Below are 24,163 nucleotides of genomic sequence, written 5' to 3'. Positions count from 1 at the left end.
AGTGTCAAGAATATATCACCGATGCCTGGAGAAGGTACAGGACAAACCTCCTGAGTTAATCACATCCAAGGCAGCAAGAACTGGATCTGAACATGTGAACTCATTACTGACATTGCTGTACTTGTAGTGTACTTCACATCATGTGAGCGACAAATCAGTGTAGGTAGCAGATACTGTTGAACTTCAGCAAGATAAGGTGATAAAGATGCCCTGGCATGAGGCCCCCACCCAAAGTATACAGACTGGGGTGAACTCTGACCTCTCTGCAAACAAGGCGCTGCCTAATTCTACCTTGTCTTGGGTAGGATGTAATGAATACTCAGTGTTTGGTGGACTAACAGCCATCACAGAGTAAAGCAATTGGTCATTCTGGTGAAGGTCTCCAGTAAACTTCATGCTCATTGAAATTTAAGGTACAGAAAAGTCTAAACATTGAAAAGTCTTCTGATGGACAGCCGTAGCTATCTATACAAAATATTTATTTATTTGTTCAGTGTTATATGTCATACCCAAGAATATTTCACTTATACAAAGGACAGGTAACAAGCTGGTACTACTGACAGACAGATAACAAGGTACATATAGTGCCAATGCCAGGCAGGTAACAAGGCTGTACCAATGCCAGACAGGCAACAAGGTTGTACCAATGCCAGACAAGTAACAAGCTTGTTCTACTGCCAAAGAGATAACAAGAGTGCACCAATGCCAGACAGGTAACAGGCTCGTTCTACTGCCAGACAGATAACAATGATGTACCAATGCCAGCCAAGAAACAAGCTTGTGCCCATGCCAGACAGGTAACAAGCCTGTTCTACTGGCAGACCTGACAAGGACGTGCCCATGTCAGACAGATGACAAGCTTGTGCCACTGTCAGACAGATAACAAGGTTGTGCCGCTGCCACACACGTAACAAGCTTGTACCAGTGCCAGACAGGTAACAAGCTTGTGCCAATGTCAGACAGATAACAAGCTTATGCCACTGTCAGACAGATAACAAGCATGTGCCACTGTCAGACAGATAACAAGCATGTGCCACTGTCAGACAGATAACAAGCATGTGCCGCTGTCAGACAGATAACAAGGTTGTACCAATGCCAGACAGGTAACAAGCTTGTGCCACTGTCAGACAGGTAACAAGCTTGTGCCACTGTCAGATAACAAGCATGTGCCGCTGTCAGACAGATAACAAGCATGTGCCACTGTAAGGCAGGTGACAAGCTTGTGCCACTGTCAGGCAGGTGGCAAGGTTGTGCCATTGTCAGGCAGGTGGCAATGTTGCACCAATGCCAGATAGATCTTTCAAAATACAACATCATGTAACTGAAGAAGTCTAAATATGGATACATTCCATGTTTATTGAACCACATCAGTCATCTCAGAACATTAGATTTCTGTCTACTTAACAGAGATATGAAGAATTGGCATTATTTATCAGAGTTAATTGAGATGACATGTAAAATACAAGATGAGGTGAGATGCAGATGATGGAATATATCATTCAGATGAAGAAGTTGTTAGCATTTGGATATGTTGAAACCCTGTACAAAATCTGTTTACATATTGTTACCAAGTTGACGGAAGATGACCTTATATAGCTATCAAACATGTTTTTAAGAAAAAACAGTTCACCATGATTACAAGAACACTGACCTAATTCAGTAATTATGTCTACGTCAGTGATTAAAATCAGATGCGAGATTTTCTGAAAACATTGAACAATGACCTAACGTTAAGGTTCAACACTACAATCATCATCTATACTACTGTACATAATAAAATGTGTAATATACAAGTATGAAATGATCCCAACAAGACATAAAATGCAGGCATCTACAGAGATGAGAAAAACCTGGACATTAACAAGAAGAAATCCTCAAAAAAAAAAAGAGAAAAAAAAAAGAAGATTTTCATAAACAATGATGCTGAGTCAGAGTCAGACTCTGTGCTGCTGGTAGTCATACCATCAGCACTGACCCTAAATATCTGGTAAGATGACGTAGGCTGGTGTTTACTTGTAGCTGCCGTACCACTGGCTGCCACTGCCGCTATTGTAGCCTGACCCCTGGTTATAACCTGAACCGCCCTGACCTCCCCAGTAGTTCTGGTTCCATGAATTTCCCCACTGACCTCCGTAACCCTGGTTAGACTGGGAACCGTAGCCCTGGTTGTACTGTGAACAGAATGAGCAAACACGTCACACACACAGATCATTATTACACTGCTCTCTGGAATTTACGTGGATAATTTTACAGCTAAATTGGAATTAACGCAATAGTGTGGCGTCCCCCATTTGGGGTTGGTATCAAAATTGTCATGGGGGAAAAACACGCCTAAATTGTTGTCACAAGTATATCATTAGGCATCACTTTTGACCAGATTTTTGATGAATTTCAACAGTGGTACACATGTTTAGGCGATTTGGTGGTGTGACATTCTGCGCATAATTATGAATTCTCCTGGTATGTGGCACTGTTCGTTTGGTGCACTTAGTTTAACAGTGCATTTATGAAAAAAATGAATAGTGGAGAGTTTGTAGGTGCAAAAAAAACTGTGAATCTCCATACAGGTTATATTTCTTTCAAATCGACATGAGGCTTGCATGAGCAGTGGGAATTTGGTTGAAAAACATTATCAATCTGTTCAGCTGTTATGTAAACAAAAAAGGAAACATATGTATTGTGTACAGATCCTCTACCTTTGCTCCACCTACAATGAATTGGCAAGAATCCTCTTTTGTGTTTATTTTGAGCGACAGATTTGTTGTCACCAGTCCAGCAATGTAACAATGTGTCGCTGCCATCTTTGTTTTCTTACACACTGTCAAGGCAGATTAAGGTTTGTTCTCTTCAAAATATATTATTCCATAAAAAAAAAAGTACAGAAATCTTGACATACCCTTGTCATGCAGGCCTAAAGTTTACCTTTCTCTAAGACTCGATTTGCAGATAAAACAATGGTAAATAACTTTACACGTGATAATGTTCCATTATTTCAAGACTTTATTGCGAGACATGCAAGAATTTTTATAATTATAGTTTTATTAAAGCGGTAACTCAATTACAAATACCTGAAATTCTTGTGTACATTTTGTATCATATCATATGAGTGTCTTCAGTCACGTTCAGATATCGCCTTATTCCAGCCATTACAAATTATCTCCCTTGTCGGGATTCGATTTTGCGTGGATTGGATCATAAAACAATATGAATCTTTTGGGTTCGGATGAGCGTGTTAGTTCCAGGGAGCAGTGTATATACCATTTTGCTGTCAACATCGTTGCCACTATAATCACACTGTGTTCATACATTCGTATTTCTGAAATTCCATAAATTCAGTCACTTTGAATACTCACTATCGCCTTTGTCGTGATTCAAAATAAAGGAAAAACAATAAAACTGAAACTTTGCCAAGTTACTCAAAATTATACCCTTTGAATGGACAAATCCAAACTTCATTTAAAACTCTTGCTTTAAATTAATATATGCTGTATGACATGATGTATGCATATTTACTAATGACATTTCAACATACATACTATCGGTGTGCTATTATATGCAGATGGGAGTAACAGCTTATCACATGTTTTAACATCTATTTACAGAATTATAGATCTCATAACGAATGAATAGTTGTAATTTATGTTGAGTACATTTTAATATTCGTGTGAGATGTATTCAGCAATGGCTTAGGCTAGGGCCTTTCAAATAGCTTCAGCTGTTTGAAACAGCTGATGTGGAGAACAGTCACTTCTGGACTTAGGCTCACCCTTCTAGGTCAAAACACACTTAGAAATGGAAGCAGTGGACAGACTGACTTCTTCATTCAAATGGCACTGTCACAAAATCCATGATCTTACACAAATAAGTGGCTTTGCGGGATTAAGAACAAAGTGATAACCTGTGCTTTATTGCACACACAACTAGCCTATACTCACGCTGCCATAGCCTCCCTGTGAGGAGCCCCAGTGACCTTGACCTCCCCAGCCAGACTGGTTATTCCAACTTCCCGAGTGACCAGATCCTCCCCATGACCCCTGACGACCTCCCCATGACCCGTGGCTGCCACTACTTCGGGAATCATAGGAACGGTTGTCCAACTAAGAACACGCAAGGAGAAACATCAATAAGCTTACAACTGGTTAGTTTGAAGTTGACAAGAAGTTGAATGAAAATAGGCATGTGCAGGGATGCTAATCTCAAGTTCATGTTTATTGCTCAGAGCTTAACACTGGTTTATGGTAAATGACTCATGTGGATATTAAAATACAAACGGCACATATCTATCAGTACTTTCACTGATTCTAAATCACTACTGAGCAATCAACACACTGTTTAACTGTTTTGTGTAACACAATACTCAAGAATTTTCAATTTAAATGAAGTTTTATTGGTGGAGGAAACCAGAGGGCTGCAGATAAATCTTCAATCCGCAGGTTGCTGGCAGACCTTCCCACATATGGCCGGAGACGGAGCCAGCACAAGCTGGACTTGAACTCAAAGCGACCACATTGAAGGGAGGTTCCTGGGTCATTGCGTCATGTGGATATTAAAATACAAACGGCACATATCTATCAGTACTTTCACTGATTCTAGATCACTACTGAGCAATCAACACACTGTTTAACTGTTTTGTGTAACACAATACTCAAGAATTTTCAATTTAAATGAAGTTTTATTGGTGGAGGAAACCAGAGGGCTGCAGATAAATCTTCAATCCGCAGGTTGCTGGCAGACCTTCCCACGGAGCCAGCACAAGCTGGACTTGAACTCAAAGCGACCACATTGAAGGGAGGTTCCTAGGTCAATGCGTCGTGCTGGCGTCCTAACCCCTCAGCCACAGAGGCACCCTGAGAGTGTGGAGTGACCACCACCAGAATAAACCCCTGACTTTGTCACAAGAATCAGGGGGAATCAGTTTACAAGGTGTACTAACATTTCTAGAGTGACTTCCTCCTGATCTGTTATCATATCTGTTCCTGTTGTCATAGCGACCACTAGAGTCATATCTGTTGTAGGACCCACGGCTTCCATAACCTAAAAAAACAACACGTATATTTAACTGCATTTTTATCTAACAAATTATCATATCAAGACCATTTCACTTAACTGTAAATTGTACAAGAATGTTGTTTGACACAGCTAAATGGTTACCAACTATACCCTTCCATGTACCCTACCCTATTTGAATAAAACTGAACTATTAACCTGAAAAATGTTTCATGAACTTCTAGGAACAAAATTGTCGCACTTTTGACATTCAACTTTTCTGACCACTGGCCCCTGAGGCAGCCAAGAGAGGCATGTGTGAGTTTTTAAAATTTCACCAATATTGTGGTTATGTCCTGAAGACCTCTCTCACCTCTATGGTTATCCCGGTAACCACCATCTTTGTATCCTCCACGGTAACCTCCTCGACCTCCATAGCGATCACCATATCGGTCCCCATGGTAACCTCCACGACCTCGGTGATCGCCACGGTAATCACTGCGTCCCCTGGGACCTAGTACACAAGTAACAATCATGAAAAAACTTCACAACGCCATGGAAATTCCACAGGAGACGATCGTCTCTCTGTTAAATCTACCAACTAAGTGCGGGAGGGCAAAACAATAAATCAGTTGTGTACCAAGTACTTCACATTATGTTTTCACAATAACAGCTTAACTGTTAAGAAGGCTACAGGAAATTTATTTCTTGAAATCTTATACTGAGCCGAAAAAATCAGAATTCTTAAAAATGAATCTGTAAAAAGTCTGAATTCCTTCTAAGCTAGGCCAGTACATTATACTGAGCAATCCAGCAATGTTAAATGTACAATAGTTACGCTAAGTGCTAAAATCTAAATCCTCTACAGTAAGTGACAAGGCTTATTTGTTACAACACAGTTCTAGACTGTCTACTTTTCTTAGCTGTTTCAATATTGTATCTTAAAATTTCTTAAGGAGATTTACATACTATTACAAAAACCATAATGTAAAAGAGAACCATTTGTATCTCTATGCTGACAAATACAACTCATCACAACTGTCATTCCAGCTGATCTGACTGGCACTGTGAGATGCTACTCACTGAAGCGATCTCCCCGAAAGCGTTTCTCTGGTGGGGGAAGAGCGGCCTTAGCCTCTTTCATGTACTTCTCCACCAGTTTGCCCCCCTCTTCCTGGTTCAGCTCAGTAAACTCCACGGTGTCAAAGAGGCTTCCCACCTCAGGCAGAGTGAAGTTAGCTACAAATAGAAACCGCAAGTAAGTTGAGTGTAGGCCGTGGGGCAGGTGTGCCCAGGTTAGGGGCAGCACCAACCCCAACATAGCAGCAACTAGATTTAAGCACAGTGTACAGACACACATAAGAGCCCTTCCCCAAGGTTAACAATTCAACTGCTTTAAGAGGCTAGTGTGTATGTGTTATGGTCAACTGGAGTTAGAATCAGTCCATTCAGTGGCATCAAGCCTACCTTTCATCTCAAGAACAGCTCGTTCTGGTACTTCTTTCCCTTCTTCTTTCTCTCTTTCAGCTATGCGGGTTTTGAAATCCTCATCAGATGGTATTACCACAACTGCCTTTCGTTGAAAACCTTCGAAAGGTTGCATTTTACGTCTCCGGGCTGATGCGTACACATTTGTCTAGCGTGGCGATAAAGAACACATATTGTAGGTTGGTCATCTTGACAGCAGTTGTCGCTATGCTTAGCTCCGCTTCAATTTGTCTGTTCTCATTTATATACCATTGCTGGTCTAAAGTCATGTCTCCCCCACATTAGGGGGAGCAGATAAACAGTTTATAACTAAGATGCCATCCTCTCTGGTCATGGCAATATCTGCAAATAACTCCAAGAACACAAAAACAGGTTATGACGTTAAGTCTGCTGCATGAAGTCTGATAAACAGACCCGGCGAGCGGGTGTGGTGACGCCACTCCCCAGCCATACTCACCCCTTCCTCCTGAGGACAACTGTAATATAAAACCCTAATCTATATCCTACTCTTCATGGAGCACACCTCAAATCAGCAATATCAAGCAGGTTAGTGCAGCATAGCAAACAGTAGTAGATTCTACAGTACACAACATTGGCTGGGTAGTCCATTTAGCAATTTAGCACTTAATTCTTCTTCCATTTCTTCTTAAAATCCAGTTTAAATATCCTTTATAGCAAATCCATGCTTTTGTAACAGTTGTCATGTTTCTCATTACATCTCCAACATGTCTTCAATATAGTGAGATGACAAGTAGAAGAGATTCCATAGAGCAGCTTTGTGCCCATATACCCATCAGCAGGTCTACAGATCTCCTCGCTCCGCTGATCACAACGCCGTTCTCATCTCGTCTGTAAACTCTCGAATAGGATTGAAATAACAAAAATGCCACCTGGTTGTTTCCTCTTCAGTTCCACAGCGTCCTTAAGCTAGGGGATTAATCTAAAGGCACTTACCTGTGATCATCTTATGGTGAATAAGGTGTTCCCACCCCCCATCCCCAGGCTACACAAATAAACACCTACCTGCACTCACCTGCTGGATATCCCTGGGGCATCAGGACTGTCAAAACTTACCGTACCTTTCCAGCTGAGGTTTAATCTGATGAACCACCCCATAACACAATGCTATTATCCGCACATCCAAGAATGCATGTGATTCTGTTTCCTTCAGCAGAGTACTCCATATACTGCTGAGTTTTGGGTTACTAGCTCCTTGTACAGATAATATACTGCCCACTCCTCACCTATGAACTGTTTACATCACTCAATCAAACAGAAGAAAATATCTGTCATACCTGATCCAGAATGTAGTTCCTGCGCTTCCGTGCTGATATTTCTATCAGCCGGTTCAGGCATCTTGTCGACTTCTCAATCAATGAATCCCAGCGGCCTGCGTAATTCTTCTTACGAGGGAGACCCATCACCTAATAACGGAGAAACAAACTCTAATCAAACCCATGAATTTACTCGTCGTCTTATGTTACAAAACCTTAAGAGAACTTCTCACGCTACTTCAGTAATTCAGTAATATGTGACAGGACTTCTTCGTTAAGACTCTGGCACTAAAGTTAATTCTTGCCGTCACCAGTTGTCTAATTTTCTCGATTATGTAGTGAATTTTCAAATTGTCTCTTCATCTTATTACGTTCGGTTTTCTACTTCCTCCTTAATAGCAATTATATTTCATACTTTCAGCAATCATATGTTAAGTTTTCTGCTCTTCAACGTGATTTACATTTCTACTATAGCATTTGTCAACTTATACAACTGCAGTAAGGTTTGTTTGTAAAGGAAACTCTTACAGCACATTTACTGGGTATGTAACAAGAACCACATGTCTATCCAGCAGGAATGCCACTTTCATTTTACATTTACAACTAGATCTCAACTTAGCACAGAATTTTTTGAAAAGAATGTGTCATTTAGACAGACTATCAAAAATGAGGGTGCATTTGTGATTTTATTATTGTTATATGTGGACAAAAGCCTTTCACCTGAGGTTTGCAGTTCAGCTAAGAAAGGTGTACAGTTTACAAAAAAACAGAAGTTGCAGGCAAGTTATAGGAACTTCATAAAGTTTCTATAAGGGTTCGAGTTGATTTCCACTTAATTCCTCAGCATTCTTTATACACAAGCGGCGGTGTTTTAAGAATCAATAAGACAATTTCTACAACATGAAAGACAACTACAAAAAGTGACATGCAATGAATGAATACTTAGGACATTACGCCATAATGTCAATGTTACATACATAATGTGGCAAAGTGTAAATAAAAAACAATCTAACCTTCATTTTATCAATGATATTGTTTGTACCAAGAACGTTGAATCGTTTCTCTGGATTAGCTGCTGAATGTTTCTGTGCCCAGTAAGTTTTCCCTGCTCCTGGCAGACCCACCATCATTATGATCTGTAACAAGAGACAAGTTCACATGAGACAAAAAACTCTGACAAAATGCTTTGGCTTGGATAATCTGTTCAGAAAATTGTTTTAGATAAGAAAGAAAAAAAAATTCAAAACTATGTGGCTGATTCAAATGAAACAAAAGAAAGAAAAGGACTTAAGCCACAACTGCAAGTTTCAATATCATTCAGAACAAAACACTGTGCATCATGTTGTTAAGGCTGAACCTGACACCCCGTGATGTCTACTGTAAAAGTTACTGTACGGACCTCACACTCTTCTTTCTTGGCTGGAGGCTCTGTCCCTCTCACTCGCTTCTCAGCCTCCACCTGATCAATGAAGACAAATTCTTCTTGCAGTGGGAACCATGGCGTCTCCTGTAACACACAATTACCTCTTGTCACTAAGATCTTCAAGTCTGTTTATCTGAAGATTTACACCAACAGAACAGAAGAGTACATCACAACAAGTATATCACAACAAAAACACTTAAGCATAAAACTTAACATGCAACCTTGTCAACATTAAAAACATGTCCTGAACTTACTAGGGCTCCAAAGTTGACCTCAAACTCTGTATTTTTCGTGAGGATGTGAGGAAAAAGGGCTTTTTCTCCTAGGGTCTCCTTGTCCACCTCAAAACAGACATCCTGGTACTCGCCGTTCTTGGAGTAGGCGATGGTGGCTGGCTCACTGTCCAGGTCCTGACAATAGACAGTATACATACTAAATGACCACACTAGTGATTTAATCCAGGGATATTGCAGAAAGTGAAATTTTAGCATCCAACAGACAGAGAGAGTTCACTAAATGACTTAGCAAACCTCACACCATTTCCAATAATTTACATTTGGCAGCAGGTGGGGTGGGGGTGGGGGATAATTGATTCAAATAATACCAGTGAAAAAATTCTCAAGGGATTATGTTAAGATTAAATCATCCGGTCAAGTTTTAAGATAACCTTTTTTTTTGAACAAAGTTTCTACCCGACTAGGCCAATTTTTCAGCACTGCCAGCAAATGCTGATGGATGTCAGTCCCTATGCTGCTGTGGACTGTCTGTCCGGTCTCTTTCCAGCACTCACCAAATACGCTGTGATCACATCTCCACTGGTGAACGTCTCCCCATAATCCTTAAATTTACAGTTCTCTGAGGCTTTGGCTGTTCCTCCATACCCGTAAGACAAAGGTTCCTCACCTGTCACACACAAGACATACACAGATCAACTTGGAATTCACACAAGTCGTTTTTCACTGACAACTGGACATTTCGATAAAAAAACATTGTTTATGAGTTACAACAGAAGCCAAGGCTACAAACAAGAGCCAGTGCTGTCACTGTTGTTATTTGCCACAGTTTTTCTAAGCATTATGCTAATACAAGTTGTTGCTGTGAAATCATTTGCGAGAAGACATCAATGTTTGAGCAAAAGAATCATTCAGCATGTATAAGATAAAATCGGATTAAAAATGAGACGTTAATATCTAAAGAAATATCAGCATGTGCAAGCTTCCCTTGACAGGATTACGAGAACAAAGCCTGATATCAATCTGTTGCTATGCTGTACAATTTAGTTTTTCTTGTAACAAAGCCTGATATCAATCTGTTGCTATGCTGTACAATTTAGTTTTTCTGGTAACAAAGCCTGATATCAATCTGTTGCTATACTGTACAATTTAGTTTTGCATAGGTAACTTTCTGGCTATGTGGTTATACACTCAACATACCAAGTTGTGTGGTTGTACTGTCGACGGACCATCCCACTCTGACAACATTCTTTGTTTCTTCAGAGGGCAAATGCTCCACTTTAATGTTTTCTGCAATCTGAAAAAAACAAGATGGAGTAGGTTTACTTCACATGAGAAATCCTATCACCAACAAGGCCAGAGAGCAAATCTTTAGAGTTAAGCTTTAACACCGTACAGACAGCATCACTCTAATTCGCACATCAATCATAAATGCATACAGTTTTTAGGTTCTTGTTTTTCACATTCACTTTATCTCTTCACACAATTAAGTTGTTTACTTCTCCCTTTACCTTGACTTCAAATGCGACTTTTCCAGAAGTAACCCCAAACATGCCCCTGGCCCCAGCCCACATAAAGGCAAAGCCCTCTGCTGTGAGAGGGTGAGCCTTCAGTCCATTCTCATCAATCCTCAGGTTCAGATCAGCGTGGTCTGTGGGGAAACAACATATCAAATAGTAGCGAAAGAAAGCAGGTAAAAAATCTCATCATAAGCGAAGAATTAAATGAAAGTTTCACTGAACTTGTGACATCTCACTGGTGATTACAGTACCTAGATTCTGTAGGAAGTACTTACATCTGTCAAGCTGACCAGCTGTAGACTGTAACCAGGAATCATCTTCCTCTTCCACAACAACCCTACAACAATAACAAAAACCTCCATGTAAACATCATGTTCCTAAACATGGGGAAAAGTTACTCACCAGTGAGGTGGAAGTTATTCTCAAAAAAATTCACAACCATAACAATAAAGATGAGCCTTTACCTTAACTACAACTGTTACATTACAATAATGATAATGAATTACAAATAAGTGAACTTGAACCTTATTCCAGATTCCGTTTTACACACACGTTAGCAATCAAGGTCATAGATGAACACTGCGCTTACTTTTCTTAAGGTGGGACACGGCCCCTCTGAATGTCAATTTTCACGTCATCTAACGATTTTCCAATTTGTGTTTCAAACGACAGCATATTTATCAAAAAACACGCCATTTAAATTTTTAATGCCCTACACGACCGTTTTTTGAAGAAATAGAGATGTTTTGATGTAGTTGCTTCCGATAAGGTCAAACATTTTGACGGTTTGATGGTAACAATCACTTGGTTTTTGTCTTCAAATTTGCCTCCCGTGTCCCTAGTGTTGTTGTTGTAATAGGACATGTTATATATCGTTCAAAAGGCCGCTCAATGCTGAGTCTCGCCATATAATCTATATAAGGAAATTCCCGGTACTTTTCGTTCAGTGTCCGGTGTAGAATTCCTGGAATTTCAACGAAAATTTCCATATAAGGTAAGAACAGCGACATATGAAGGGTATACCGGCTTCCAATTGGTCTATATTCGTCTCGTTCATCTCCGTTTACTTCCGCACATGCGCAGTGTCTACATCCAATATGGCAGACCAAATTTGAGTTGATCGGGAAAAAGCCTAGTCATTTGGTGTTCATTTTCGTTTTTTAAGTGTGTCAAGAGGCAAAATGGTTCGACAAAAGGTCAAAACAAAGGAAATGTTCGGATCTCGAAAGCGGGGGCGCAAAATGCGCGGGCGAGCTGGCGGAAGGCCGAAAAAACACGCCTTGTCGATCGCCAAAGTTGCTTCCGGGTTAAACTCGGACTTGGTGAATAGAACCGAAAGCGATTACAATTCTACCTCAGAAAATGGAATATCGTTAGCCAAAACGGCAAGTCAGTCAAAATTTGATATATTTCATGGGAACTTGGAAAGTTGGCCCAACTCGGACAGAGAAAATTCGCCGACTGAAGTTGCCAAAAAAGTTGAAATAAACAAATTGAATGGCTACAGACTGGTAAATACTGACTTCTTAGCACAGATTGTTAACAGTGTGTGTTGCAAGGTTTGTGGATCCGCAAATATAAAATTATTTAAAATAAATGACTCAACAAACTGCAAATTTGGCAGTGGTCAGGGTTTGAATTTTAAGTTTGAAATATTTTGCAGAGACTGTGAAGATGTTATTTTTCATGGCTACACATCTGAAAAGGGATGGAATCTGGCAATGAGATGTCTAATTTTGTGAACAAACGTTTTGTAGCAGCGTGCAAAAATACTGGCATAGGATATAACAAGATTTGTGAATTTTTTGCTGACATGAATTTGCCTCAGCCTATGCACATCAAGACCTGGCAAAAGATTGACAGGTTAGTTCATGATGTTTCAATTGAAGCAGCAAAGGAAAACATGCATGCAGCTGCCGAGGCACTAAAACGTGATTCAGATGAGGCAGTAAATGGACTGGTTCCACGTGTAGTCAGCTATGATGGCTCGTGGCAGAAACGTGGACACAGCTCCCATTATGGGTTAGGCTGTGTCATAGATGTGGATTCAGGTGTCGTGCTGGACACTCACGTATGTTCTAATTACTGTCATGGCTGTGCCACTGTTGGAAAAACTAAGAAAGGTGTAGATTTAGTGAAGTGGAAACAAACACACTCCTGTCAGAGAAATTTCCATGGATCAGCAAATGCTATGGAAGTTGAATGTGCTGATATTATTTTTAAGCAATCTACAAAGGACTCATGTACAACCAGGTCCTTACAGACGGAGATTCCAAAGCATATGATCATGTCCGTAATCTTAAGTTGTATGGTGACAACGACATTCAGAAAGAAGAATGTGTAAATCACGTTGCCAAGCGCATGTATACTGCTCTTGACAAATTGAAACAACGAAGTAAGGCGAGAGGGGAAAGTTTAAACAGAAAATTGACTAAGTTTGCCATGAAGAAATGTAGCAGCACATATGCCAGTAACTTGAAAAGTGGTGCTCCAGATGTGCAGACTATGAAAAACAATGTTTTTGCAGGGTATTTCCACATGCTATCAACTGACATCAAACCCCATCACAAATTTTGCCCAAAAGGTCCCAAGTCTTGGTGCCACTATAACCGTGCAGTAGCAACAGGACAGGCAGTGCGAAAACATACCCCAGCTTTTTCTGTTGATGTGGGTGAAATTATTTTACCAGTGTACAAAAGACTGACAGATGAACATCTGTTAGCTAGATGTTCCAGAATGAAAACTCAGAACGCAAATGAGTGTTTCAATGGTACTGTTTGGCAAAGATGTCCTAAAGTGGACAGTTCTTCGAAGATGAAGGTCGAAACAGCCGTAGCATTGGCCGTCCTTCACTTTAACAGTGGTCCAGAAGGATTTGAGTCAGTTCTGAACAAATTAAAACTAGTGACTGGGGAACACACTGCAAAACAAATGCAAAGGAAAAAACGAAAGCGACTATCTAAAGCTAGTTATGCAGGTGCTGAGCCACGGCGTCTACTGCGGAAACGTCGTAAGCTTGATAAGGCGAAAGAGACTGACCAATTGGAAGCTGTTGAGGGCCCAACATATGCAGCAGGGTCTTTCTAAAATATAAACTGATAGGAACCAGGGCTAACACTATTTTGAAGTCTAAGAGAGGCAAGTTTCTGGTTTTAACGCTTTGTTTACATTGTAAACATACTGTAATATAAAACCAATGGTTTTAAATGCAAAAATCTAAGAACGTGTTTTTTGGTTATATTCACGTCTTAGGAAAGCTAATAAAACTGAACTACTTGTCCGAATTGGCTGAAATTTTGAGTGAAAGTTCCTGATACTGTTCTACAGGGGGTAAGATAGTTTAAAAGGACCTAGATGAAAAACTTTTGGCTGTAGATGCTAAGAGTTATCACTTGTCCTGGACAATTATTAAATTCTTTTTCGGAAATATTCCTAAATCCTACTAAATGCAACAATTCTCATCTAATTTTGGTCTTACCCCCTGGGCAATGTATTCCTCTTTCAATTTTTGTCATATTTTGGTTGATTTGAGGTAACACAGCTATTTAATAGATTTCCTCCCAACGTATGTAGATTTTCATAGAAAATCCAAGATGGCCGCCGTTTCCATGGTAACCGCTATATATCTGGATGTAATTTTGTGTATTTTAGGTATTTATCCTAGGCCCATGTAATACATACCAGTAAGACTTTCCTACCTTAATTTTAAAATCAGAGGGTAGTGTCCCACCTTAAAGAGATTCTCTAAAATCCTGTAATAATGTATACACATTTGTGAGCCTGGAATTTTTTCTGCGCTGTGTATCTTACTTTGGTGATTCCCTGCGACGTTCTCGTGATCTAGACCGTCTGGATCTCTCTCTGGACCTGCGCCTTGGAGATCGTGATCGTGACCTGGCCCGTTTGGACGGTCGTCTCTCTCTCTCCTTCTCCTCTGTAAATAATACACACAAACCACATCAGACAAATCACTCAAGCTGGCTTTCTTATTTGACCCAGTAGTACATCATCAAACTCCAAGTTGAACCCAAGCTCTCACAAGCCCAATGCTTCTGACCAAGAGCTTGGGCATGATGACTTGATTAAGAAAAGCATCATATAAGCACACCAGATTTTCAATTTACCTTTCTTCTCATCACCATCTTCGTCATTTGTTTCATCAATTGTCTGGAACTCTTCTGGCAGTCCGTCATCGTCCTCCTCTGTGGCCTGTTCCCCTGCACTCTCAGCCTTCGCCCCATTCTCACCAGCAGACTGCTAACAATCAACATTACAAACTATTACAACAGAAACTAGATACAAAACAATCTCTTGCAAAATTCCCAATAGCTTCAACATTCTTTCAAATAAATGTATTATGGTCCCTTCAAGACTTTCTTAAATACCAGAACCAATCTCACATATCCACAAATCTACTGTATGCTTTATTTATTTATTTGATTGGTGTTTTATGCTGTACACAAGAATATCTTGCTTATACGATAGCGGCCAGCATTACGGTGGGAGGAAATCGATGAGAGCCCACCGAGGAAACAAACAACCATCCATCGGTTTCTGCCAGACCTTCCCACCCCTAGCCAGAGAAAGCCAGTATGAGCTGGACTTGAAACTCACAGCGACTGAACTAGCGAGAGGCTCCTGGGTCTTTGTGTCGAGCTTGCATGCTAACCGCCTTGGCCACGTCCCCTACAGGCCTTAATGGTTGTTTGTTGTAACAACCATGCCGACATGATAGTTATTGTTAACAAGACCAATGCAGATACTGATCATAAACTTGAGGTAAAACTTTCTCATATCATAAGCAACTAAATAGTTCAAATTAGTCCCCCCGAGCCTCAACTGAAGAAAAGATTCTAGATATACAGCAGTGTAGAAGCATAGCCCATCTGAACTCCTTACTGAGTACATAACCATCATGCACAATAATATAAGCATAGGTCATATCAGCGCAGAAGGGCAAAATAGAGCATGAGGAAGAGACTTCTACATACATACATCAGCACAAGCAGAAGGGGTGTGAGTATTAACTTACTTTTGTTTACCATTAGGTATTTGATAGATGGTCTAGCTTCACTTTCCAAATACAAACAATTGCCATTAAGACAAAATCTGGCAATAGTACCACTTGTAATACTTCAGGCAGCATTAGTACAGATAAACAATGTACTGATACAAGTATGTAGCTGCAGCAAAATCTGCAAAGGTCCTTGGTGGTGGTGAATTTATATACCTCATGCTCTGTGCTTTCCGTTTTTTTCCACGACAGATTCCTCCATCTTCTCTTCGACTTTACTCTCTTCGACTTTACTCTCTTCGACTTTACTATCTTCAGCTTTTGCATCCCCAGAGGCTCCATTCTGAGGGCAAGCATTGAGTTTCAAAATCCATTAAAGTTTAGAGAATCTATGTTACCTGTGAATTTTGTCATAACTTGCACAGATGTTAATGCTTAAATACACCGTCAACATGAAGGAAAAATCCACCAGAAAATTTAAATAACCTATCTGTACTGATGTTCAGAAGGATTAGGGACAGAGCTAGCTTTTCACATGCATGAAAAATTCTTTGCCCACCAAACTAAGACAAAACCATGTGCAACAAGGATAAAAACAAAGCACTAGAGTAATGACATGCAACTTAAATCAAGAGCACTACACTGAGCCTCCTGCCAAACAGTATCATTCTTATGCATACCTGTTTCCATCTGCTATTAGGACAAAGACAGATCTGTAGTTCTTTTCACTAGAAACACCTTGGCTATTTAGGTATGGGGCAATTTATGTTGTGTGTGTATGTTGGAAGGGTGGGGAATCTGGGTCTGGTGGGTCTAAGTGGGGAGGGGTCTCTATCACAATTTAGATGGAAGCTAATCTTGTAATCCATGAAACAAAGCACTTTTGTTCACAGAGATGATTTCTCATGCTTTTTAATATGGTTGCCTGGTGGGACAAATGTTCACAGCTCTTCAACTATTCATGTGTCACCAGATGTATTTCTCTTTGATGCGGACAGTGTTTAAGCTTAGCGGTGTGGTAGAGTTGTCTTGTTATCTAGTTGAGACTGTACCTCTGTGGTTTCCATGGCCTCCACGGCTTCCTCTACGGCCCCCTCTTTACCATCATCCTACCAAGGGTAACAGTTACAGTGCAGTCAGAAACATTTCGCCATACAATACCACCTTTAGCTCTCAACACAACATGATGTAGTACAGTATAGAGAACCTCACCTTTACTACATTTAAATCTATCATAGAACTCAAAAAACAAATATCAACTAGTCAACAGTGCAGAAAAGCAAAATCACTACCAGGTCTGCCTCAGTAAGTTGCATACGTATATTAAATTTAGGGCAGAAATACATATGTATAACAGAAATAAAAACAATTTTCAGAATCATGCAAAACTCATAGATAGACTAATGAGAACTAACAAGTCACCTGCATGTATCAAAGCCAGCAGACATTCAAACTATGGTATTTTGATTTTTCTTTAAGGTTAGAATTCTTAGATTAGTAAACGACAATGACAAACATGTATTTGTCATCCAGGTCACCTGTTTCCATCTTAATGCAGAAATTTGTCCACTGATTTAGATTGTGTCTTGTCAGTTCACAGTTGTCCAAGATATGAACACCTGTAACACGTAATCAGCCTGAATTGGGAAACCTTAACAGCCAGTGCCCATCCCACACTTCCCACATAAATGCATCTCACACCCTACAATAGCCCCAGTAGAGTTGAGGTTGGGAACCAGTGTCCAACTGCAGGTACCTGAGCAGCCTCTTCTGTTGTCACAGCCTTCACCTCCTCCATGACCCTTCACCTCCTCCACTTTCCTCTCCCTTCTCAGCATCCTCAGACTTCTCAGCGTCCTCCATCTGGGAGTCATCTTGCGAGTCTTCCTGTGAGGTGTCTAAGTCTCCCCACAGACACATCTGCATCTGCAACAAGAACAGGTGTGTTAACATCCTCTATAGGCTGAACAATCCAAAACAATGGGAACCAACCAGGGGCTTCCCTATCACCTCTCTTCTTCTAGTAACACATAGCACCACATGGACTCCATTATATGGAACACCACTTTCTTAACACCATTTATAAATTAATGCTATAAACATCAACATCAAAACAGTGAAACACATGTTTTCCATTTAAATCATATGAACTCCTTATAGATGTACAAGTAGCTTAAAAAAAAACTGGGGAAAACAGTTTCCACATAATTTTAATCAGTGTGGAACTTTTTTAATGTACAGCTGACCATATGAGGTGCATCTTGGTTTTTATTTTATTCATGTGTTGTACAGTATTTGTCTTATAAATCTATCCATGTGTGCAATAAATATGAAAGGAGTTCCAATGAAACTAAAAGTGGGACTGTTGACATCACCTGCCTTGGCCTATCCCCATCTTTAACACAACCCACAAGTTCTGCTCCTTTCTATTAGGGCAAAATTAAAATATTGTTTGTCTGATGTTGCAAGCACTTTATAACAAATGAGGGTAGGCAGGTTGTCTTTTTTTTTTTTGCAGAAGGGAAGAACAATCGTAGAATCCTGTTCAAATGATTGATCACAATTAAATTTCCTCAACATAAATCAGAACACAGTACTAAATTATATCACCAAATGCTTGGCAATTCTCAAAATACATGTTCTTAGATCTATACAATAAAACTAACAGGTTAAACCTACGTTAAACATTTTTATGAGTATAACGGCATAGTTTAAATCAACAGTTTTGTCCTAGCATTTCAGGTCCTGTACGGGAGGGGGCAAGCATGTGAAAATAGAAACCAAATCCTGTCCAGCAGATACTTTTATCACTGAAGCGAAACCTTATGAACTAGTAAAAATGAAGTCTATACTGATAAATCTGTTTCCGTTTTCCCAAATTTTGTAATTTTAATTAAACTTTGTGACATTTTGGGGATTCTTCCTTCATGTGAAGGTTCGCATATTTATTGTCTTCAATACATCATTCAATGTACAGGCTTGTCTAAAAGTATGAAGAGTGTATGCACCCAAGTGAGCCTCAGCTCATTTCAGCTATGACCTAATTTACAGTCCAAAACATTTATACAGGAGGAAGATTAGAGCCAAAATCATGTTGTTGGGGCCTGTTTTGGGATTCTTTGACAACGTTGGTTTAAAACAAAAATTTTCCCCTTTAATGTTTCATCGGATATTATGGTGTAAGGCCTCAATTTGTCACTCTGATTATACCAGCCCATGACTGAATTAATTTAATCACACAAAACAAACAAAGGGATTTATGTAAGTAGGCTTCAGTTGAACCTCAGCTATACATGTAGCTTGAGCGACTTGTCCTTGGAGGTAGGCCTATAGGCCTGTGTCCAAGTTTTGTCAGTGTTTGTAAACATTTCGCACTGGTTATAACCAGAGCCACACTTCTCAGCAATTCAATTTTGCGAGATTAGGTGTGTTTTAAAGGTACAGTGTGGCCAAAAGAATTGGATCACACAGAATTCTATATTTTGCCATCTAAAGACACTGATAGCTGCGATGTTTACAAGACTTCCTTAAACATCTTACAATGATCATCTCGCAAAATGAGTAATGTGAGATCTCAACTCCCTATGGAAACAAGGACACAGTTCATCAGTTCAGTAATGTATATATCCCCCCAAAAACTGGCAACACTATTTGACAGGTATCCAATTGGTGAAAAGACTTCACAGGTAGTTTGATCAAGGCCTACTGGTACCAGACAAGTATACTCGTCAAAGCGCTATAAGGCTGGCTTTGTTCAACAGCGGGAGAGGAAATTCTTAGCCAAAAAATCGGCTGTGATCTGTTAACATTGGGTAAGTTCTAGTTAGCAGCCGAGAAGCTATTCACAGTAAAATATGTATTTGGGAACAGTGGAATGAAAATGCGAGAAAACAACTGTGTGTCATTGGCAAAAGTCAAGTGAATTACATTCCCACGATGGCTTTGTGGTCTTCTGGACAATTTTTATCTCATTCTGTGGCGTATATGAGTGGTAATTCCATAATATCTCGCTTTCTGAGCACTATTCACAAACGTGCAGCTATTGTTTTCGCGCGTGCCGCATGCGCACACATGGCTGAACTTTAGGTGATACAGAAAAAAAAAACCTCGCAGTCACACCGTCAGTTTTTGTCATTTTAGAAGTATGTGGCACTTCTTCACTCAACAGATAGTTTCAAAACAACATCGTTGTCCACCTTTGCATGCTGAGCTGTTCTACAGATTGGAATATTTAAATAACGTGATATATTACATAATGTCACATTCTCAATAGAGACATCACCGTGATTGATGTACAAGTTCAAGCCAATCTGGCAGACGGCATCACATGGTGATTAGCTCAAAGCAGACTTTATTTTCGAATTCGACTGAGCTTTTCTGAGGAAATATCGAATAAAGGTCAGTGTCAATGGTTGCAAAAGGCAGATAAATGTCTTAGCTTGTATTAGGGGGATTTGGACATTAAGTATGGCATATGAAGCGAGATATTTCCAGATGGGGTAGCTGAATACAGATACAATGTCATAATTGGGTGCACACGTCGCCCGGGCAGCGGTCTTCGGGTAATAGTAAACATGAGCCATCGTTATCAGACCGAATTTTTGGAAATTGTACATCTTGAAAGAGTGCCCATCCCCTTTATAAACAGAGTGACATTTCAAATGATCGGCGAAAAAAAAAAAAAAAAAAAAATTAAATGAACCAAAATAAAATAATTTGGCATCTGTAAGAACATGATAAAAAGAATTTTGGTTTTGAAGGGTCGGTCGTGTAACATCAAACATGTAATATTTTAATTTTGGCCTTGTACATCAACACATGGCACTCTCAGAAGGGAGAATGAGAATTCTGACTAAGATCTTAACAAATGCTGTTTCCATACATAATGCTTTGTAGCTGTCACACCCACAGAGCAACTTTCTCAAGTTCCCTGCCAGCTAGTGGTCTAGTATCAGGCATGACCTACATCTATGTACTTCTTATCCAAATAATGCACTGTTTATTTTTGTCAGAGGTGTGGAGCATATATAATTAGGATGGGACTTCCAGTGAACATCCACCATATGGTTAATTCTGTGGTTAAAAGAGATACACACCATCAGCAGAAGCCAAAAGTAATGAATCTCAACACATATTTAAGAACAAATACCAGCCACATTTGAGCTGCCCTAAAATTTGTCTTGAAAAGGTGATAAAATATTATATAAAACAAAATATTTGATGCTAAAAGAGTTTTACATCCTTTGCAGAATATCATCCTATGTACCTGCAAACCTACAGGTAAAACATTCTTTTTAAGATCAATAGAACTCTCAGAATCCAGTAAAATGAATAACTTAGCCATGGATGATATTTTTGGCCATTTACACTAGATTGGCAGACAGAGGTTTTGTAATAACAGAATAGGCTGCATGGACGGGAGACTTCCATTAATGTCCTGACTCATCAGTAGCATGTAGCAGACACACCCACTAACACCCAACCTGTCGACCGGAGCTATAGCATACACACCCACAATATATGCACCTGTACCCACTTCAGCACCAACAAGTTTAACATGAACCTACTTATGAATGTAAGAGCTATTTCTGGCTACAATTATAGCCAATTTTACTTTGGCATATGCTTGAATCCTGATCTCTTCTGTGAAACAGCAAGACTTGTGAATCTTTGACTATCAAATACTATGGACAGCCGTTACTGGGACATTTCCTTCCTTCACTACATTTATTTTATTTCATCAGTGCTTTACACTCTACTCAATAATATTTCACTTATACAACAGCAGCCAGCATTATGGTGGGAGGAAATCCTTTACTACAATACTTGAAAATCATAAATTTAATGGAAGCTCCAATCTAATACCTTTATTCCTACAAAAACAAACCATACAGATTCAGAACCTATAGAATTTCACTCTCTGCAACTTTTCCTGTGATTTGCCTTGAAAATGAGATAGAGTTCATTTCTTTCAAAGTCAGTCCAGAATCCGCATTCTGGGCACTCCACGACATGCTCAAAATAAGTCATTCTGAAACCCCTCCAGCAGTTGCAAAGAATAGGTTGATGCTTTCGTTCGTCCAGGAGCCCCTTCGCAGATGTTCATTCTGAAAGAGCTGGTTCCAAAGCGCGTTGAAGTCATTCTACATGTACCTCATGACTGCAACCTGAGCTTAAAACTTCCCACCCCTAACTTCTAGAGTTTTCTATATGCTGATGACTGCTTTTAGAAATAAACATTGTCCCACCTGGGACAAATGAAAAATCCACGTGAGGAATTAGTCCGCTCCACACCACACCATGTTTGTAAAGGTAAGAGACGGTGAGCATGTCTGGGAAAGTTTTACTGATTGTTGGACTAGATCGGTCCATAGGGAGTTGTAAAGACTTGGGTAATATTTACGTGCTGATTTCCAAGTGCATCCATCTGTGGTCTTTTCAAAACATCTGGTATGTCCATACTTCTGATTAACCCTCGAATAAGCAGCTAAACTTAAATCTTTATCCATGTTCTATTGATTGACGGCATAGATGACTTTTAGTATCAGTTTAAATTTCAAAATATGACATTACGGAAAGGTCACCGCTTCTGCACATGTGCGCCTTGCTGACCCAGATTTTAAGAACATGGCAGCGCATGGCGACCTACTGAATATAACCGCATTTTCGACTTTGGCTACGATTTACAGGAGGAAAGAGGATGTAAAGGGCAAATAGCGATTGTGGCAAGATGTGTGGTGAATATTTTAGCTTTCAGAATTGCCCATGCTTTATGTGTATTCAGGACGAATCTAAAGCGCATGCATTTGGAACTGAACGAGGGGGTAGCTCTTTGTTAGCAATATACCAAGATCGGGTGCAGGACAAACTCTTGGGGCTAAGGGTGGCTAGCAGTCCCTGCATATCAGTATATATAAGCCACCTTTAGACCGAGGTCTCGGGCTACCATCAGAAAGCCTGTCGGGTCCGTAGTCAGTTACTTATACCACTACACCACTTGAGTTGTGCTCGAATGTGGTTTTTTTAGATGTCCTTTAAGACAGATGAACATGATAAGAGTTGAATGTCATGTGGACTACATCTGAAAAGGGCCGCCCCCAAATTTGGTCAGTCTCATTCAGAGCAGCATGAATGGGTTGATGTAAATAAGCGACATAAAAAGTTACATGTAAATATTACCCCAGTCTTCACACTTCCGACTCAATATAAGCATAACAGTAACTGACTGATGTCCAACAAAAGTGCAATTCCCTCCTAAAGAGCTTGCTAACTCAGAAAATATCAGGTAGGGAAATGCTAGAAGTTTTAAGTGCCAATAGGAAAATACCCAGCGTTTTCTGAATAAAGCTACTCCAGTTTGCATACTAAGCTTTTGAAGTTGCAAGATATTTCAAAATAATAATTTATCAATTTACTTTACCTACCACTACCAGATAACTTATCTGCAACACAAACACATAATTGTTTTTTTTTTTCTCTTTGGATAGGCTAGGTTTCAAATGCAGAATCAAGAATAATTTCCAGTTAATTACATTAATTTAACACTTTGTTTGTCGGTGGATCTAAATTACAGGCAAATCCGCAATGAATAACTAATGCAGGAGAAGGCAACTCTCAGTGCACTAGTTCAAATCCGGTATGTAGGCCCTATTCGTTTCGATTTCGTCTCATTTTGCTACGGTTAGATAGTCCCAAATCAAACAGTGAAGCATAACTATAAAGGCTAAAATAACTGGAAGATACTTTGCAAACTTAAGTTAGTAAGTAAATCATCTGTAATATTACCTTCCACCCCTCGCTCTTTGTTCAAAGCCTGTTTCAATCTTTTAACCAACACCGCTTTATTGCCCTTAGTGTCCAAACCGCGTGCCGTGAGCTCCTTGCGCAGTTCGACCACTTTCAACTTTTCCGGCTCCATGTCACTCATTATTGGCACAATATCCGCAGTACACCTCTTGATCTAAAGAAAGCACGTCTATGTTAAGTTGAAGCTGTGCCAGGACTATAAATCGTCTTTCACAATACCCCAGCTATCCACTGCTTCCTATGGTGTTGATAAAATGGCGACAGCCTGCATGCTCCTGGGTCAACCTAATACTGCAACCTAAAAATTTGAACGAAAATCATGACAAAAAAACATGCGTTAAAATGCCGATGAAAACAATTCTTAATAACAATGTTCAATTTAAAAGAACAAACGAAGATGAAATTTTATAAAATATGAC

General features: G+C 39.8%; 1 protein-coding gene across 7 annotated transcripts; it reads right to left on the bottom strand.

Moving 5' to 3' along the window:
* Positions 1–1,336: 1,336 nt before the first annotated feature.
* LOC135466624 (heterogeneous nuclear ribonucleoprotein U-like protein 1) lies at positions 1,337–17,860 on the bottom strand. Of its 7 annotated transcripts, none has more exons than XM_064744208.1 (19): positions 17,695–17,771; positions 16,991–17,047; positions 16,155–16,281; positions 15,049–15,181; positions 14,735–14,858; positions 11,200–11,261; positions 10,916–11,055; positions 10,605–10,701; positions 9,962–10,074; positions 9,426–9,581; positions 9,148–9,255; positions 8,762–8,884; positions 7,770–7,898; positions 6,454–6,622; positions 6,070–6,225; positions 5,360–5,500; positions 4,934–5,034; positions 3,936–4,097; positions 1,337–2,171 (listed from the first exon to the last, which is right to left on the bottom strand). In XM_064744208.1, exons 3-19 carry the CDS (start codon positions 16,278–16,280, stop codon positions 2,010–2,012), a joined length of 2,202 nt encoding a protein of 733 aa, XP_064600278.1. In that variant the 5' UTR covers position 16,281; positions 16,991–17,047; positions 17,695–17,771; the 3' UTR covers positions 1,337–2,009. The 7 variants fall into 7 exon arrangements, with proteins under 7 accessions (XP_064600278.1, XP_064600280.1, XP_064600281.1 ...); XM_064744210.1 differs by having other exon boundaries at positions 15,049–15,178; XM_064744211.1 differs by lacking the exon at positions 16,155–16,281 and having other exon boundaries at positions 17,695–17,860.
* Positions 17,861–24,163: the final 6,303 nt, after the last annotated feature.

The sequence above is a fragment of the Liolophura sinensis genome, chromosome 6 (assembly GCF_032854445.1).
Source record: "Liolophura sinensis isolate JHLJ2023 chromosome 6, CUHK_Ljap_v2, whole genome shotgun sequence".
In the NCBI taxonomy this organism is placed as follows: domain Eukaryota; kingdom Metazoa; phylum Mollusca; class Polyplacophora; order Chitonida; family Chitonidae; genus Liolophura; species Liolophura sinensis.
The sequence above is the reverse complement of the archived record's forward strand: the minus strand, read 5'-3'. Positions and strand labels throughout refer to the sequence as shown.

Coding starts and splice junctions, on each gene's coding strand:
- LOC135466624 (XM_064744209.1), bottom strand. CDS start 16,280: ATGGAGCCTCTGGGGATGCAAAAGCTGAAGATAGTAAAGTCGAAGAGA. Junction 11,056..11,199: donor AGCTGGTCAGCTTGACAGAT/GTAAGTACTTCC, acceptor GTTTCCCCACAG/ACCACGCTGATCTGAACCTG. Junction 9,582..9,961: donor ATGTGATCACAGCGTATTTG/GTGAGTGCTGGA, acceptor GTCTATTGTCAG/GACCTGGACAGTGAGCCAGC.